Source organism: Cetorhinus maximus, chromosome 12 (assembly GCF_964194155.1).
Source record: "Cetorhinus maximus chromosome 12, sCetMax3.hap1.1, whole genome shotgun sequence".
Lineage (NCBI taxonomy): Eukaryota > Metazoa > Chordata > Chondrichthyes > Lamniformes > Cetorhinidae > Cetorhinus > Cetorhinus maximus.
In genome coordinates, this window is record NC_135890.1 from 47,007,943 (window position 1) to 47,027,263 (window position 19,321).

Sequence of the window (19,321 nt, forward strand, 5' to 3'; positions counted from 1 at the left end):
CCAGTATGAAACATGTAGACTTAAAGAGTGTGATTTTTGTCTATTCAGTGGTATTTCATAGAAGACATTTGGTGAAGTTTCTCCCCACATTACAGCTCTGGTCTCTAGGTCTTCTAAGGCCTAAGAAAAGTGGTGATTGGTAAAACCTTTGGAGATATTGCAGCATTAATCTTTGCCCAAGTCACCCATTAGCTACAGCTGCCAGCCTTCCCAATAGTCCTCTAAAAGCCAACCTCTGTCACACATTCATCTCCTGTGAGCCAAGACAGAGTTTGTGATGTTACCAAGTGACATGTTTTCACCCCTATTGACTGTTTTTCAGCCAAGTGTGTTGGTTTTGTATTTGCATTAAGTTTCACTAATGTGAGTTGTTCAATCTTTGGTACATTGTTATGAAATGCTGGATAAAACTATAGGCATCAAATGTGAAAAGATATCAGTTCCGTTGTGATATTGTATGCATGCCAACGCAGACAATGACATGTACCTTTAAGAAGCTGCATAGTGATATCACTGTGACATCACTGTGTGTGAGGCTGGAGTATAAAAGTACAGCCTCCATGTTAGATGCTCACTATTGCCTGTAGTCTCTATTGCACATGATCACTGTTGCCTATGACCCTGTATCAGCAAGGCTCTATGTATACCTTGTGAGTCAGGCATATAGTCAAGTAATCAGCCTATGTAACTGTTAGAACACAGGCCAGATCAAGATCTATGCAGAGCTGTTTATAGTTGCTGCTAGTAATAAACTTCAGATACTTGTGTTCAACCAGGACCCTCTTCAGTCTCAATATCTTACTTAGTATGGATAGCATAGAGACAGATCCTTTGGGGTCTACATTGAGATCCTCAATATATACGGTGGCAGCAAGCTATAACTATTCTACTATAACTATAGTATATATATATAAACTATAACTGACCCACCCTACAGGACTCACCACACCCCCACAACACCCGCTCCCCCCCAATCCCTGACTCCCCACAGGCCACCCCTATTGCCAACTACTGTCCCAACCCCGCACAGGACTGCGCCACCCCCCCAACCCCAACTACCCCTACCCCAGCCTGACCCGACCCCACCTCCCTAGGCCCAACTTGCCCTGACCCAGCCCCGTAAAAAAAAGGGGTGCAGCTTACTTACCTTTGACTGAGCTGCAGACGACTATTGCCTCTGGAACCCGCTGTGTTACACAGATTTTGCCCGGCCTGAGTTGGAAGGTCGGGTGAGAAAGGAGAGGCTGGAATTCAAGATAAGTTATTACGAGCTGAATGGCAATCTGACTCAATTGCCATCCACTGGAAGTTATGAGCCAAGAAATAACTAAATAGGAATTTATTTTGAGGGCCATTTACCAGGGTATGTGATGGGAGGCAATGGGCCCCATAGCTGCAGATTTGGCTGCTCTGCAGTACAACCTGTACATACAGGCAGTAGGGCAAAATCTATGTATGCAGGAAAAGAAAGAAGTTAATGACATAGAGTTGTTTGTGCAGCTGAAAGTTCCGGTAGGCACATCTCTGGCCTGGCTCTTTAAGTCTCACACCACTCATTTTGGGCTCATGAGTAGAGTTGATTTATTGGGTGCACTAATTAATATAGATAAAATTGTATGCCAGTTGTACAGCTAAACTATGATAAATAAATTGCAAATGGGGAGCAAGAGCAACCAAAATGCAATGTTTGTCACAAAGCCCTATCCCAGGGAAAACGGATACTTACACAAAACTCTATGGAGTCCTATTTAATAGCCTCTTCTGAATCATTCATAAGATATAACAATGTATTGCAACACATTTATATTAACTCTCCTGAAGTTTTGCTGTGGGGCAGTAACATTCAAACATTTAACACATTCATCTGAAAGAGCAAAGAAAATAATTTCAGAAGAGCATTTTAGGCATTTACAACCTGCTGTCCCATGGCATATGTCAAGAGGTAATTATATGACGCTGCACTCCCACCGTAGAGCCTCGACCATTAGGATCACATTTCGGGAATCTGGACACATGCCGCCTACAATTTCTGCCAGAGCAGATTTTCCCAGGTGTTCTCCAGGTGGTGGAGGCTCCAAGTTGGGAAGGCGATTTTGAACATTAGGCCTTCCAATGTTGACCTTTACAAAATAAAACTCCAAAAGATAGTTTGAAATAAAATTTCTGTTTATTCTATCCAGCGTCGGCTTGCTCTAGCAGGCATATCACACATACACCCACTCTTATAATTACAGACACTGTATCAAAGCACAAGATAACATAGCAGACTGCAGATTAAATATTAAAATCTCCTCTTTAAAAACACAAACAACAGTTTTTCATCTTATTTTAACAATCAACAGTATGTTACAGATGTAGCAAACATTTACAGACATTGCATGACTGAGCTCAACTAAACTTAATAGTTCTGATCACATCAAGCTTCCATTAGGTCCCTTTCTAATCTCTCAGTCACATTCAGTGGATGACCCCTGCTTACATTGAGACCTTCACCTTACTTTTCAAACAGGTTTTAACCCAGAAAATTGCCCACTCTTTACATAAGTGCAAGTTAATCTGTTGCATTTCACTGCAATCTGTTTTGTTCTGTGGTTTTGAAGTCCTGCTTGGTCACAGCATAGCTCATATTTTCTTTGCTTTCTGGGTAAGAACATTATTAATCGTTGCTTACATCAAGCAGTGAGCTTTGGTTTTGTTCCTGCTAGTATCAAGGGCACATGTGGTTAGTCCTCTGCAACTTCATAAGCTCAGACATCTGTGTGCTGCGAGCTAACCGACGTGAAGCTGCTCCGCTGACTTCTGCCCACCTGAGTGAAGCTGGACACCTGGGCCTTCTGTGCTTCATTCTTGGGTTTTTGCTTCTGTCTGTCCTGTACTAGAAAGCTTTCCATCAGATTAACCTTCTCTTGCTCTTCCTTCAGAAACACATCGACGAGCAGACTTTTCTCCTTTTTCATTCGTACACTGATGTCCTTGGGAACATCGGATATCAGCCAAACAAGGACCTCACTTAAGACCATCACCAGATTCTGAAATTCAATGAACGGAATGTAGAATGATGACAAGATTCATTTGTGATAGCAAAGGAGGGAGAAGGATAAAAGACTAGTTTTCATTTGCATAATACTGTTAAAGTGCTGAGGGCAGAATATTATCTCTTGAAGTACTATAGAAAGGAATCATACAGTACAGAATTAAGCCATCCAACCCATAATCCCAGTGCTGGCTCTTTGAAAGATCTATCCAATCAGTCCCACCTCCTTGTTCTTCCCCTTCGTCCTTCACATTTTTCCTTTTCAATTATATATCCAATTCCTTTTTGAAAGTTACCATTGCTTTTGCTTCCACCACCCTTTCAGGCAATGCATTTCAAATCGTAATAATTTGTTGTATTAAAAAAAATTCTCCTCATTGCCCCTTTACTTTTTTGTTAAATCTGTGTCCCCTGGTTACGGATCCTCCTAGCAGTGGAAGCAGTTTCTCTTTATTTACTTGTGTCAAAACATTTTCTGATTCTGCACACCAATTCCATTTGCTCCAATTTTGCTTGCTAACCTCCTGTGTGGGACCTTCTGAAAATCCAAATACACCACAGCCACTGGTTTTCCCCTTATCTATTCCACTAGTTACATCCTCAAAAATCTCTAACAGGTTTGCCTAACGTGATTTCCCTTTCATAAATCCAAGTTGAGTCTGCCCAGTCCTACTATTATTTCCATGTATTCAGTTATCACATAGTTTGTAATAAATTTTAACAATTTCCCAGCTACTGATGTCAGGCTAACAGGTCTGTAATTCCCTTTTTCTCTTTCCTTCTTGACTATTCACTATTCACTTCTTGAATAGTGGGGTTACATTTGCTACCTTCCAATCTGCAGGAACCGTTCTACAATCTATTGAATTTTGGAAGATGTTCACCAATGCATCCATTATCTCAACATCCACCTCTTCCAACACTCTGGGATGTAGATCATCAGGTCAAGAGGATTGATCAACTTTCAGTCCCATTAATTTCTCCAGTACACTTTCTCACTAACACTAATTTCTTTCAGTTCCTCACTCTCACTTGGTTCTCTAGTACTCCTGGGAAGTATTTTTGTATCTCGGAGAAGACAGATAAAGTAGTTGATTAGTTTCTCTGCCATTTCCTTATTCCCCATTATAAATTCTCCTGTCTCTGCCTGTAATGGGCCCACATTTTTCTTTGCTAATCTTTTCCTTTTTACATACCTATAGAAGCTTTTACAGTCCATTTTTATGGTTGTCGCTAGTTTACTTTCATATTCCATTTTCTCTTTATCGGTTTCTTGGTCCTCCTTTGCTGAATTCTAAAATGCTCCCAATTCTCATGCTTACTACTTTTTTTGGCAACTTTAAGCCTCTGTCTTTGATCTAATATAATCTTTAACTTCTCTTTATAGCCATGGTTGGATCACCTTCCCTGTTGGGTTTTTGTGCCTCAAAGGAATGCAAATTTGTTGTATACCATGGATTAATTCTTTAAATGCTAGCCATTACCTGTCTACCATCGTAATTTTTAATGTAGTTTCCCAATCTACCACAGCCAATTGCCCCTCATATCTTCGTAGTTTCCTTTGTTTAGATTTAATATCCTAGTTTCGGATTGAACTACATCACTTTCAAACCTAATGTAAGAATCTGTCATATTATGCTCATCTTCCCTAGAGGCTCCTTTATAATGAAACTATTAATTAGCCCTTTCTTATTGCACAATACTAGACTTAAAATAGCCCACCCTCTGGTGGTTTATCAACATGCTATTCCAGAAAACTATCGTGTGTACTACTGTTCTAGAAAACCATCTTGTATGCCCTTAATGGGGATGCAATCCGTTACAAAGCTCTCATTCACATGGTAGAAGTTACACAGGAACTGACCAGGGTGACTTTATACTCACTTTTCCTCTAAGCTTTGTTATAAACCCCATAAGGACCGATAACTTAAAAAAAAACGGAATTTCCCAGGAACAAACAGGAAAAAACCAAGAGACAGAATTTCACATTTTATGGCTTTTACTGTAACAAGCAAACTAAAATCAACATAAACCAAACATTACTTAAAAGACAGATAATACATGAACAAATGAAAAGGTATTCTTGCATTAACTAATCGAGATACGTCTTAAACTCCTTTCACTGTACATTGTACTTCTGGCAGGTATATAGCATTACAAGATACTCCAGTTACTCCTAGCTTTCCAGCAGGGCTAACTCTCCCCTGTCTTGCCAGGTCAAATCTCCCAATGTCCTTCAAAAATCATTCCAATCAGCCTGAGTATTCCAGAACCAACTTCCACTAGCAAGCCGCATCTCAGTGACTCCTTATTCCTCAAATCTCCTGAAGTCCCATCTGTTCAATCTTCTTCTTTTCAAACAAAGAACCAGCTCTCACTAGCATTTTGCCTGGTTGCTAACACATTTATTTTTGCTCTTCACAGCAGAACCTGCTTCTCTCTCTCTCTCTAAAAAGCAGCTGTCCCTATTCTATGTCAAGGTGTGAAAATTGTCACTTAATTTTTGATAGATTTTGGTTAGGTTTCTTTCCCCATGACAACCAGATTTTATGGGACTGTCTCCAGGCAGAGGTTTAGTATGAGCATCGTTCCCCCTTTCCAGAATGTATTGTTTCACATTAACTTAAAGGAAACATTTTAAAACATAGCCATCATGAAAAGTCTCACATTCGTAACAGCTTTCATTTTCATTTGATGGTGCTTTTCATAAATATATCTTTGGACCTGAACCTTTGTCCTATCATTTTGCATTTGGAGGATTGAGGTGCAGTGCACAACCAGAGCCACACCTACTGCTGATGTTTGATCTCCCCCCACCACCCTTCATTTTTCCTTTCCTCCAAATCTACCTCAAAAGTGTCCAGACTATGGTCGCAAGCCCTTGCTTCTCAGCCGATGAATGTTGTCTTACCTTCTGCATCACCTTTGTCTGCTGTGGTCATACTTTTGCTGTCAATCTATTTGCTTATTTTTATTGAACACATCTGAATGACCTGTTCTTAAAGTTACTCTCACTGGCAAATTTAATAACTATTCACAAAAGAGAGATGGACTGTGAGTATACATCCTCTAAAGGTTGAACACAGTAGCATAAAAATATAGAAATGGATTGCTGGTGGTTTACTTCTTAATTTCCAATAGCCAGTTTGCTAGTTACCCAGGGATCAACATCAACTTCATCTGCCCAGGATTTATTCCAGAGACTAGAATAAAACACACCCACTTGTTTTTATTTTTCAATCTCCTCACCTCCAACTTTTATTTATTGATAATCTTTGTTGGGATAACTTATTCCTTGCCCTGGTTTGTTGCCTTGTTTGCATTATTCCCCCTTGGCCTTGGTTCATGCTCCTGGTCATGCACTATCTAGCAGCAACCTAGCCTGTTGCATGCTTCAAGTGTTTAGGAAGCCCAGATCAGTAACTCGGACTCACTCTCCATCACTAATCTGGCTAGGGAAGCACAGAACGTTGTGTCCAATAATAAAAGCAACAGCAGTTTGAATCAATTGAAATAGAAGCATTTAGTGAAATTAAAACTGGGTTGTTATTTTTTAAATAACAGGATTCTGAATAAACTCCAGATGCTGATATGAGGATTGTCAGCTTGAACTGTTTCTCAAACCATCTGGCATCCCCACCCTGTGAGATAAACAGTAGTTAATCAGCATTGTGCCTTTAGCTAAAAACAAAAAGCTAAAAGCTACTGCGGATGCTGGAAATCCAAAACAAAATAAAAACAGAATTACCTGGAAAAACTCAGCAAGTCTGGCAGCATCGGTGGAGAAGAAATCAGTCAACGTTTCGAGCCCTCATGGCCCTTCAGCAGAACTGAAGCATAGTTTCAACAAGGGAGAAATATAAATTGGTTTAAGGTGGGTGGGGGGGAAGAGACACATTGAGGGTGTGGTGTGAGCAGATAATCAAAAGATGTCAGAGACAAAAGGGTCAAAGAGGTGTTGAAGGTGGTGGTCTTTGTCTGAGAAAAGTGCTAATTAAGAATGCAAGACAGGATATTCAAAGTACAGCTCTAGTGGGGGTGGGGTGGAAAGACTAAAGGTTTTAGTTTTAGATTTAAAAATAATGGAAATAGGTGGGGAAAGAAGAATCTATATAAATTATTGAAAAAAAAGGCGGGTGGGGGGGGGAAAAGAAACGGGGTGGGGATGGGGGGAGGGGGAGTTTAAGATCTAAAGTTGTTGAATTCAATATTAACACCAGGAGAGAAATGGAAAGCAATGAAGGTGAGCAGGGCAGAAGAGACAGTCGGAAATCCTGTCGGAGGACAGAACCATACTTCTTCCAAGAGGGCATTTTTTTGAAGAGAGGTGGCAGTCAATCAAACACAAAGATAAAAACAAAAAGCTAAAAGCTACTGCGGATGCTGGAAATCCAAAACAAAATAAAAACAGAATTACCTGGAAAAACTCAGCAAGTCTGGCAGCATCGGTGGAGAAGAAATCAGTCAACGTTTCGAGCCCTCATGGCCCTTCAGCAGAACTGAAGCATAGTTTCAACAAGGGAGAAATATAAATTGGTTTAAGGTGGGTGGGGGGGAAGAGACACATTGAGGGTGTGGCTGCCTGGGCAGGTGTAAACGAATGAGTGCGAGGACAAGAAAATATGTGAACAGAGCAGATTGCGTGACTGTACACAAGTGCCTGTGGCTGGCTAGGAAAATGCAAACTTTAGTACCTCACATTGTAATAACAACAAGGAAGTAACTTATCCCACTTTGTACGCTGCACTAGCAATGCTCTGAGCCAGCGTCACCATCATTCACAGAAGAGTACTGCTTTACATATGCTTACAGTTATTTGAACCTTTGACATAGCACATGAGAGGATACCTTGTGAAACAATCATATTTATTCTCCCTGGAACGAATAGCACCTTCCACAAGCACTCTATCAACCTTCAAAAGGTATCAGATGGTTGCCTGCATTCTTTATGAAATCAACTGTAGACCAAGACAAGCATCAGGAATAATCAGCATTAATGGAAAGTAGAAGCAATTGTGTGAAATTGAGGACAGGTAGGCTGACTGAAGGATTAAACTGCAGGTTTGCTCCTACAAACAAGTTGTCTGTGCTTAGTTATGATGTTCTATTCTCCCACTGACCTATAACTTGTTTCATAAAGTTGCAGATTTATAGAAACCTTAGCACAGAAGGGAGCCACTTCATTCATTGTGCCTATGCTTTTGTGACTTCTACATTGAAACACTCTCCTCGAATCCCAATTCCCTGTTTTTTCCCCGCACCATTTGATATTTTTCCTCTTCACTTCTGTAAGCACTAATTCCACAGTCTGGTATTTCCACTGGAAAGCTGCACACACAGGAAGTATGGATCAAAGAACTGAGGTTACAATCTTTCAGCTCTCTCTGTGAGCTGTGCTTCCCTTGAGGTAAAGCCCCTCGCTGGAAGAATGGGTTTGCAGCTGAGTGATTGATCAATAGGCAATTGTAGAAATAATAATGATTAATCCTTTGCAGAAGTATAATCCAATCCCCGTCTTTATGCTTTTTGTACTAATCTTCAGTCTTTGCCCCCTTGTTAGTGATTCACTGACCAGTGAAAATAATCTTTTGTGATTTGATCTCTTAAAGTCTTTCCCACGTTGGAACACCTCCATTAGATAGCATATTAACATTCTTTGCTCCAGGGAATATAGTCCTCAGGGTAATTCTAACCTTCACCGCTAAGGCGATAAACTTTTGGTGCGGATCAGGCAGGTTCTACAATAGGCGGACAATCTGCTCTGACAGCTTAGTATCCAAACCGTGAAGTTGAAAATTACCCACTAGGTTTTCAGTCCATTATCAAAACTATCTCCTCTCTGATCCCTGCTCTTAGACTGGTAACTCTATGCTATATCTTTACTGTTGCTCCAATACACTGCACTGATTGATTTGATTCAATCTTTAAAAAAATACTTTCGTAGTAAATATTTTGGAAGACACTTGAAGGTAACAAAGTTGGATTCGAATGAACCCTGGTAATGTTTGAACTAGAAGGTGAGGGAGAGAAACCAGAGGCAAGATTTTTCAGGTGGCAGCCCTGCCTCTGGAAGAGTAGCCAGGGAATGCAGCCCTGCCAATACTGGCTTCACCCCAGCATTTCGAGCATTAATTGATTGGGGAGGGGATTTCTGCCCCTCAGTCGGTAGGAAGTCCCGCCTCCAAGTGCTGCCAGCCAATCTGATTGGCGGGCAACTTTGTAGTCTCAGCAGCGCCAGTGGCAGCAGTGGCCAGGGCTGGAACTGCAAGCAGTCCCTAGCTTCTTAAGTCCTGGAGTCCAGGACATTGTGTGTGTGAGTGGTCTCACAGCAGGAAGAGGAGATGAGGCCCTGGGAGGTGGGGAGAAAGGGATGAGGGTCTTGGTGGAGAGGCTGGGGTGGGAGGGGGCACCTGTGGGGGGGGAAGACCTTGTGGGGGGGTTGGGGGGGGCGGGGTCGGGTGCCCGATGGTGAAAAGAGGCTGTAGTAATTATAGTTTTGATAAATGTAGGACTGTGACTTCAAGCATAATCCTGTGTTGTAAGATCACATGATCTGTGTAAACCAATCAATTTATAGTGTGGGCAACTTCTAGGAGAGAGTTCTTCTTTAGTTATAGAGTTAGATGCACACATGTAGCTGCTGCCGCTGCTGTCTTGTAAATAAAGTTCAATGTTTCCGCCAAGAAAACTTGCCTGGAAGATCAACTCTATAACAAACTGGTGACAAGGATAAACCAGATCCGGCGCTGTCCCTCGCCCAGCGATTGTGAGTATCTAGATAATTAAAAGGAAAGGAAGATACACTCATCTGAGATGCCACAGTTTGGCAGAATCGATCCCTTTGAGTCAGCCACAGATGACTGGTCTTAGTATATAGAACATCTTGGGTTATACTTTCAAGCCAACAAAATCACGGTGGAGGAAAAGAGGAGAACGATTCTCCTGAGTATTTGTGCGAGCAAGACTGACAGTTTAATTCGAAGCTTGACAGCCCCCAATACCCCTGATTCAAGGACCTTCAGTGAATTGGTCAACCTTGTTAAGGGACATTTTCAACCCAAGCCCTCAGTCACAATGCAAAGGTTCAGGTTCAATTCATGGATTAGAGCCCTGGGGGAGACCATTGCTACCTACATGGCAAAATTATAACAACTAATGGAATATTGTGATTTTGGTGAAACCCTGGATGATATGCTCAGGGATCGTTTGGTATGTGACGTGCTGGAGGATGTTATTCAGCAAAGATTGCTGGCTGAAGTGGATCTTGATTTTAAGAAAGCGTTAGAAATAGCGCTTGCGATGGAAAGCGCTGTAAGGGTTTCACAAGCGATTCAAGGTGCATAAAATGGCGCCATTTTCCTAGTTGGGCGGGAACGGTCAGCCGAAAGTGGTGCCAAAAAGCCGGGACTCTGCCGCGAAGCGAGAAACTGCCCCCATTAACCGAAAATTTAGAGCAAACAGTTCAGCAGCAAATTCAAAAACGAATTGTTATCGGTGGAAACTATCATACTCCTAATGATCACTGATTTAAAAAGGTGGAGTGCTATTTTTGTCACAAAAAAGATCACATATTGAAACATTGCAAAGCGAGATTAAAACAGGCTTCCATGTGGAAGAACCAGAAACAACCAATTCTGACATTTATTCATTATTCAACATGAAAGTAGGGAATACAGAGCCAATTACTGTCACATTGCAAGTGAATGGTAAACCCTTAAAAATGGAAGTAGACACTGGTGCTTCTCCCACTGTAGTAGGAGAACACACTTTCAGATGTTTAAATAAAGTTGCTCAACAATTAAATTTGGAACAGACTTCTGCCAAGTTGAAAATGTACACAGGCGAAAAAAATCCAAGTAAAGGGTATTACCAGAGTACCTGTTTATTATAGACACCAAACAGCACAACTACCAGTGATGGTGTTAGAAGGCAAAGGATGAAGCCTTCTAGGTCATGGCTGGTTGAAAGAGATTAAATTAAGTTCATCTGAAATCATCCAGTTGCGAGTAGGAGCTGCTAAAAAAAAATGACACCATCTTCCAGGATGAACTGGGGAGAATCAAAGGCCTACAGGCCAATATTTACATGGACTCAGAAGCAACTCCTCGTTTCTTGAAGGCAAGACCGGTGCCATACGCTCTGAGAGAGGAGGTTGATGCTGAGTTGAACTGTCTATAGAGGCTGGGTGTCATAAAAGTGGTTCATTTCTCAGAGTGGGCAGCACCTAAAGTCCCTGCCCTAAAACTGGATCAGACCATCCAGATCTGTGGGGAATATAAGCTAACAGTCAATAAAGTAGCCAAACTAGACAGGTACCCTATTCCCAAGATTGAAGACCTCTATGCCAAACTAGCAAGAGGAACAAAGTATACAAAGCTAAATATGTGTCACACAAATCAGTAACTGGAACTAGATGATGCCTCCAGAGAATTTGTGACCATAAACACCCACAAATGGTTATATCAATACACACGTCTGCCCTTTGGTGTTTCTTCGGCCTGTGCCATTTTCCAGAGGATGATGGAGAGCTTGCTACAAGGATTCCCTCAAGTTGTGGTCTACCTGGACAATGTACTAATAACTAGATTCATGGAAACGGAACACTTGGCTCATCTAGAGGAAGTCCTGAACTGATTTTTAGAAGCAGGAGTGCAACTTAAGAAGGAAAAATGTATTTTTCAGGCAAATGAAGTCATTTATTTAGGCCATCAGGTAGATGCCCAAAGGCTACAGCCTGTTGAAGAGAAAGTTAAAGCAATCAGAGAGGCACCTGCACCTAAGAACGTTTCTGAACTTAAATCATTTTTATGGAAGATAAGTTATAATAGCTGGTTTCTACCAAATTTACCAATGGTTCTAGCCCTTCTACATTCACTGCTAAAGAAAAACCAGCGTTGGGATTGGGAGTCACCCCAAGAAGAAGCCCTGAAAGTCAAACAGCTCTTGCGCTCTTCAAATTCATTGGTACACTATGACCCAACTAAGGAATTGTGCTAAACTGTGATGTGTTCCCCTACGGAGTGGGAGCAGTACTGTCTCACAAGATGGACAACGGTACAGAGAGGTCAATAGGCTATGTATCCAGGACACTTACCTCAACCAAAAAGGGATATCCCCAAATCGAAAAGGAAGGACTGTTGATTATTTTTGGTACATGGGTGACACTTCACGATAGTATCAAACCACAAACCACTCTTGGGTCTGTTTAGGGAGGAAAAAGCTATCCCTCCCATGGCTTCCACATGAATTCAAAGATGGGCCCTAATTTAAGCAGCATATGAATACACTTCTGTGCATAGACCAGGGATTTGTATAGCCAATGCCCTAAGTCACCTTCTTTTGCAAGAGAACAATGAACATGTCCCAATTCCCCAAGAGATTGTATTAGCGATGAATTTTCTGGATTCCTCACCAGCCTGTGCCAGGCAGATAAGAAAGTGGACAAATCATGATCCAGTCCTGTCTCGAGTGAGGGACCAAGTGTTTAATGAATGGTCCCAGGAACCAGCCCCTGATGAATTGAAGCCATTTTTCAACCAAAGACACAAAATGAGCAGTCAAGATAGTATCCTATTATGGGGTGTGCAAGTAGTAGTTCCTTCACAAGGAAAGAAACCGCTCTTAGTAGAGCTACACAGTGCCCATCTGGGAATCTCAAGAATGAAGATGATTGCACAAAGTTATCTTTGGTGGCTGGGAACGCATGGCGATATTGATGAGGCGGTTAAAAACTGTGCAATGCCAACAGCTACAGAAGTTGTCGGTGACAGTGGCCTGGTAGGCCCTGAGTTTCGATTACACATAGATTACGTCGGTCCTTTTCTTTGAACCATGTTTCTACTGATTATAGATGCTCATTCCAACTGGTTAGACATACATGAGGTTAAATCACCAACATCAGGCATTACTATAGAAAAACTATGCCAAAGCTTTTCTATCCATGGATTGCCAGAAGTGATTGTCTCAGATAATGCTACTGCACTTACTGGTGCTGAATTTCAAAGATTTGTCAGCCTAAATGATATCATTCACGTGAAGACTGCACCATACCATCCGTCATCTAACGGACTGGCGGAAAGAGCAGTAGAAAACTTTTAAGGCAGGAATGAAAAAGTTAACTGGTGAATTGTTGGAAACAACTTGTTCATTTCCTATTTCACTACAGAACAACCCCCCCCACACTACTACAGCTGCAACACCTGCAGGGACACTGATGAGGCGCCATCTTCGGACAAGACTAGGCCTGATGCTTCCCAATTTGGAGGGGAAAGTGGAGAAAAGTCAAGGCAACCAAAAAGCGACTCATAATTTGCATAGTCGTGGGCAAGAATTTACTGTTGGAGAAGCAGTAGATGTAAGGAATTTCGATGGAGGGCCGAAGTGCTTACCTGGTAAAATAAGCTCTGTGACCGGACCATTGTTGTACCATGTAGAAGTGGAGGGCACCCGGAAGCACGTGGATTATTTAAGAAGAAGGGAGATACCCCAACAAAATAATATTCCACCTGTAACCACTGTTGAACCTGTGGTTCCAGTTGAAGTTGTTCAATCAAGGGTAGACATGCCCAATGTCTCTGTCGGGGTGGACGACACTGAGCTGCATGTGCCTAATGAGGTACTTAATGGTATTGCGGTTCCAGAGACTGTAGTTTCTGCCAAAGAATCAGAGATCGTGGAGCTACGATGTTCCACATGGATCATGAAACCACCTGAAAGACTGAACTTATGATTTCATGACCTGTGTAAACATTGTAATGTCATGAGATAAATATCCTTATAAATACAAAATGTGCAGAAAAGTTAAAGGGGGAGGAATGTAGTAATTATAGTTTGAATAAACGTAGGACTGTAACTTTAAGAATAATCCTGTGTTGTAAGATCACATGATCTGTGTAAACCAATCAGTTTGCAGCATGGACAACCTCTAGGAAGGAGTTCTTCTTTAGGTATAGAGTTAGATGCACACAGGTAGCTGCTGCTGCTGTCTGGTAAATAAAGTTCAATGTTTCCACCAAGAAAAGTTGCTTGGAAAATCAACTCTATAACAGAGGCCATTGAAGGAGGTGTCCACCCATCCCCCCTTCCCACCTGAGGGCTGAAAGGGTGACTTTTCAGGCTTCTCCCCTGCTCCTGAATTCCTCCTGCTAGCCTCAAAATTGAGGCCAGGTGGGAAATGCCCCTTGAGTGGTCATTAATTGCCACTTAAGTACCTCACTTGGGGCAAGGGCGAGTCTAGGCCTTGTCTGTCCCACTGTAAAATTGCAGACAAGTTGATGCAGTTGGGAGGACAGTGAGAAGGCCATCAAGGGAATTTTATGAGGCCCCCTCACCCCACATGCAAACCTGCAGGGGACTGTAAAATTCTGCCCCAGGGAATTATAGACTGTTAGCCTAACATCTGTTGTCAGGAAACTACTGGAGTTTATAATTAAGGATGGGGTCACTGAGCTACGACGTTCCACGCAGATCGGGAAACCACCTGAAAGACTGAACTTATGATTTCATGACCTGTTTAAATATTGTAATGTCATGAGATAAATATCCTTGTAAATACAAAATGTACAGAAAAGTTAAAGGGGGAGGAATGTAGTAATTATAGTTTTGATAAACGTAGGACTGTAACTTTAAGAATAATCCTGGGTTGTAAGATCACATGATCTGTGTAAACCAATCAATTTATAGTGTGGGCAACCTCTAGGAGGGGGTTCTTCTTTAGTTATAGAGTTAGATGCACACATGTAGCTGCTGCTGCTGTCTTGTAAATAAAGTTCAATGTTTCCATTCAATGGTATTTATATGGACTTCAGAGGGGATTTGATAAAGTCCCTCATAACATTTTGTTAGCTAAAGTTGAAGCTCATGGACTTGAAGATGAATTATTGGTCTGTTAAGGAAATTAGGTGAGTGCTAGGAGGCAGAGCATAGGAATAATGGGCAGGTACTCTAATTGGTAGGATATAACTAATGGTATTCTGCAAAGATCTGTTTTTACCTTCAGCTATTCACTGTATTTATTAAAGACTTAGATGATGGGATAGAAAGCCACAGATCCATGTTTGCTGATGACACAAAGATAGGCGGCATTGCAGGCAGTGCAGATGGAAGCATAAAATTATAAAGAGATATTTATAGATGAATTCAATGGGATAAAATTGTGACAAATGGATTTCAGTAGGGGCAACTGTGAGGTTATCCACCCTGGACGTAAAATGGGATAGAAAAGAATGTTTTCTAAATGGTGAAGTGCTAGAAGCAGTGGAAATGCCAAAATAAAATGGCTTCCATGTGCATATTGCATGAATAAATGCAGAAAATCAAAAAGGCTGATGGGATGCTTGACTTTATATCAAAAGGACTAGAATACAAGGGGGTAGAAGTCATGCTTCAGGTGTAGAAAGCCCTGATCAGACCACACCCAGGCTACTGTGAGCAGTTCTGGGCACCAAACCTTAAGATATGCTGATCTTGGAGGAAGTACAGTGTAGATTTACCAGAATGATACCTGGACTCCAAGGGTTAAATAACAAGAAGCAAATAGACAAAATAGGGTTATATTCCCTGGATCTTAGACGATTAAGGGGAGATTTGATCAAAGTTTCACAGATATTAAGGGGAACTGATAGTTTCTCTCTATCTACCCTATTTCCACTGGTTAGTTAGTCTAGGACTAGGAAGTATAGCCTAAAAATTAGAGCCAGGCCATTCAGGATTAAAGTTATGAAAGGAAACACTTCAACACACAAGATCTAGTAGAAGGAATGGGTGAGGTGATAGCGTAATGGTATTGTCGCTAGGCTAGTAATCCAGAGACCCAGGGTAATGCTCTGGGGACCCAGATTCATTGAATCCTGCCACGGCAGATGGTGGAATTTGAATTCAATAAAAATCTGGAATTAAAAGATGGCCATGAAACCATTGTCAATTGTTGTAAAAACCCATCATTAATGTCCTTTAAGGAAAGAAATCTTATCTGGCCTGGCTGACATGTGACACCAGACATGGTGGTTGACTCTTAAATGCCCTCTGAATAAGGGATAGGCAATAACAGGGTTATGCACATCCCATAAACAAATAATTTTTTAAAAGTTTGGAACTCTCTTCCACAAATGGAAATTGATGCTAGGTTAATTGTAAATCTAATAGATTGATAGATTTTTTGTTAACTGAAGGTATTGAGGCATATGTGGCAAAGGTGGGTATAAGTGGAGTTAGATCATAGATCAGCCATGATCTTGTTGAATGGCAGAACAGGCTCAAGGGGATATATAGCTGCCTCCTATTCCTAGGTTGCTCAAAGAAGGGATATATAATTAGTGAAGCAGTCACTCTACAATTAGATTTTTTAAATGTAGTGGAAGCATTTTGATTAATGTGCCCTTCAAGCAACTGCCTTTGACATTGCTCCTGAAATGAGTCATTTGGGTGTGATTGTTCCTCTCCTGAAAATTGAACATGCCTTAATGAGCAACCAGGGAATGGAATAGTACTAAACCACAAATGAACCAAGCCAAGCAGGGGAAACTCATTGCTGCTAAATAGTATGACTAGCAGCTAACCACAATTAGCTGATATTGGAGTAACATTGCTTAAAATTCAGTAAATAGAAAGCAAATGAAAAATGGTCAAGCGTTATTTTTCCATCACGTCAACTCTCAGCCAGATTTCAAGCTTTTCTGTTTTTAATTTGACTTTTGTTAACTGTAGTGAAAGTCCTCATCATTCCTTGTGCTGAACATCTTGTAACCGCTTGCTGGGCCAAATGGCCACTTCCTGATACTAAGATCTCCTATGTTGATGTATCATTTAACAAAACCACTTGGAGAACTGCACACTACAATGTGATTGAGACAATACCAAGGACAGGAGAACTTTTGACCAGAGGGAGAAGCTGAGGAACTCTAGCTCCTCTGTGCAAATGTGAAATGGGTTTCACTATCACTCACTCAAACAGGGCTTTCCTAAACACTGCAATGTCTTCTGTGCCAGCTGTGGCTCAGTTGGTAGTACTCTCAGCCCTGAGTCAGAAGGGCTGTGGATTTGAGTCCCACTCCAGGATTTGAGCTGATCAAAGTCAAAGCTGATCTTTACGCGGCTTTAAACTGAGATCCTGTCTGCCCTCTCAGGTGGTGTAATGGATACCACAGAACTTTTTTGAAGAAGAGCAGGGAGTTATCTCCAGTGTCCTGACCAATATTTATCTGCCAGTCATCATCACATAAACAGACTGTTTGGCCATTATCACACTGTTGTTTCCAGGAGCTTGCTATGCACAAATTGACTTCCATGATTTGAGTGGTGTGCCACTGGATGAAGAATTACCCTTCAATTCTGGTCTTCCACACGATAGATTGTGTGGTTTGCCCACTACTTCTCATGTACACCCTGAAAGGTGGAAAACATCATACATCTGGACTGTTACATTCAGGGCAAAACCAGGTCATATTTATTTACAAGAATCCTGATTACATTGAAAAAAATGCTGCTAATAATTGGTAAAATAGTGCTTGACTTGTACAATACTTTAAACTGGCTTGAAAACAACAAAGGCCCAAGACAGCCTATTTCTGCATCTTAAAACACAATCTTTTATACATGTAGTGCATGTAGATAAAATCAAAATACTGCAGATGCTGGAAATCTGAAACAAAAACAGAAAATGCTGGAAAAACTCAGCAGGTCTAACAGTATCTGTGGAGAGAGAAACAGAGTTAACGTTTCGAGTCCGTATGACCCTTCTTCAGAGCTGAAGAGAAGTGGAAATGTGATGAATGCGTGTACTTGTTTTATGGGTCCCTCCCACTATCTTAGCATAGCAACCAGCAAAGGAACAAAAGGCTAAATCTCCTAGGATGTAATTTGGCTTCTTTTGAATTTAAGCGGGTTTCTTTAAAGAATGCCAAAGATCAAGACAGTCCTTAGCCACTAAGCAAGCAACCGTGTTATTAATCAGTTGTGCCAGTTGGGTATATACCCCGAACAGCAGCCTTTTAGCTGTCCGGTGACTCATTTACTTGGCTGAAGGTGGAACAATATCTGTCAGAATCTCCTCTGCCCTAATGTCTCCCAGAGTTGTAAACAGTATCAGCACAAATTTTGCTGGAGCCCAGCTATCTTGCTGTGTGCACCATTCATTAGGTTTTTTTTTCTTTCCCCCTTCAGATCAACAAATGTTGCGAGATGATAATGACGTGGCAAGGTTAAGGGGCATCTGGAATCATGGGCAGCAATATTATCTACCATCTTTAGGCTGAATTTTCAGGGGGATGGAGAGGGCCTCTGGCTGAGCCAAAATGACACCGGAGCCCTGATTTCAGAAGTCCTGCCCACCAAACCCAGCACCTACCATTTTCACAGGGCGTGGGGGTTTGGGCACGGGTTGCTGTTTGCACATCCTTAGTTCACAGAGGCAGCTGCACATGTAAAAGTGCAGCTCCCTTCAGTCAGATGTGACTTCTGTCACCCAGGTTTCTGAAATATGACTTGTGGACTTTACACTTTTAAGCGTAGTACTAAAATTACTGGAGTTAATGGGAACGTTAGGGTACCCTTTTGGATAGGTCCAGGGACCCCCTTGAGAGAGATCGAATGCACTTTGAGATTGTTAAAAGTAGGCATGAGAAAGTGGAAAGTGGAAAAGGTAAAAAGTGGATAAACTTATTGAAATTGTCAAGCTGTCACAGCATTAAACCTCATTGGAAGTTGGCAAAGCATTTGAGTCTTCAGCCCTTTAATTTTTTTAAAGAAGTTTACAGTTTAAAAGAAATAGTGCTTGCTATTTCACTCTGCCTGTTGATGTAAGCCTGAGGGTTATCATTATAGGATTTGTGCTGCATGACTGATTTCACAACCTATCATTATCATAGTGGGGTGCCTGTCAGTTTGCAGTTTGATAGACAGTTCCAAGTGATTATAAAGTCTTTAATGTGAGGCTATGAATACAAATCCTTGTTTTTAAAAGGGATTAAGTACTTGAATAAAACATTTGCTTTTAAGGCATTAAGTAAATGAGGAAATTTAAATGCAGTGAATGGGTTTTTATCAATGAGAGTGTTTTTTTTAAATAGTGAAGTCATTAATAGACACTTAGCCCGGAATTTTCTGGTCCTGCCAGCGGCAGGCACCATCCTGCATATTGTAATACAGTGGAAATATACCTGAAACGACGTCAAGAAAGGTCCTTTCACATTCTTTTTTAAAGTTAACATTGTTTATTTTACACAAGATGAAAAACACATTTTGTATTAGTTCCATAAAAATACCAATATGCTCAAGGAAATCATCAAAAGG

At 41.3% G+C, this 19,321-nt stretch overlaps 1 protein-coding gene across 3 annotated transcripts in view; it reads right to left on the bottom strand.

Annotated features, from left to right (window-relative positions):
* Positions 1-2,168: 2,168 nt before the first annotated feature.
* The window catches only part of LOC144687415 (anoctamin-1-like), a 173,355-nt gene continuing 156,202 nt past the window's right edge, over positions 2,169-19,321 (bottom strand). For all 3 annotated transcript variants that reach the window (XM_078553538.1, XM_078553535.1, XM_078553537.1), the window contains one exon: positions 2,169-3,029. In XM_078553538.1, coding sequence (XP_078409664.1) covers positions 2,748-3,029 — 282 coding nt within the window. In that variant the 3' untranslated portion in view covers positions 2,169-2,747. The remainder of the gene's footprint in view (positions 3,030-19,321) is intronic.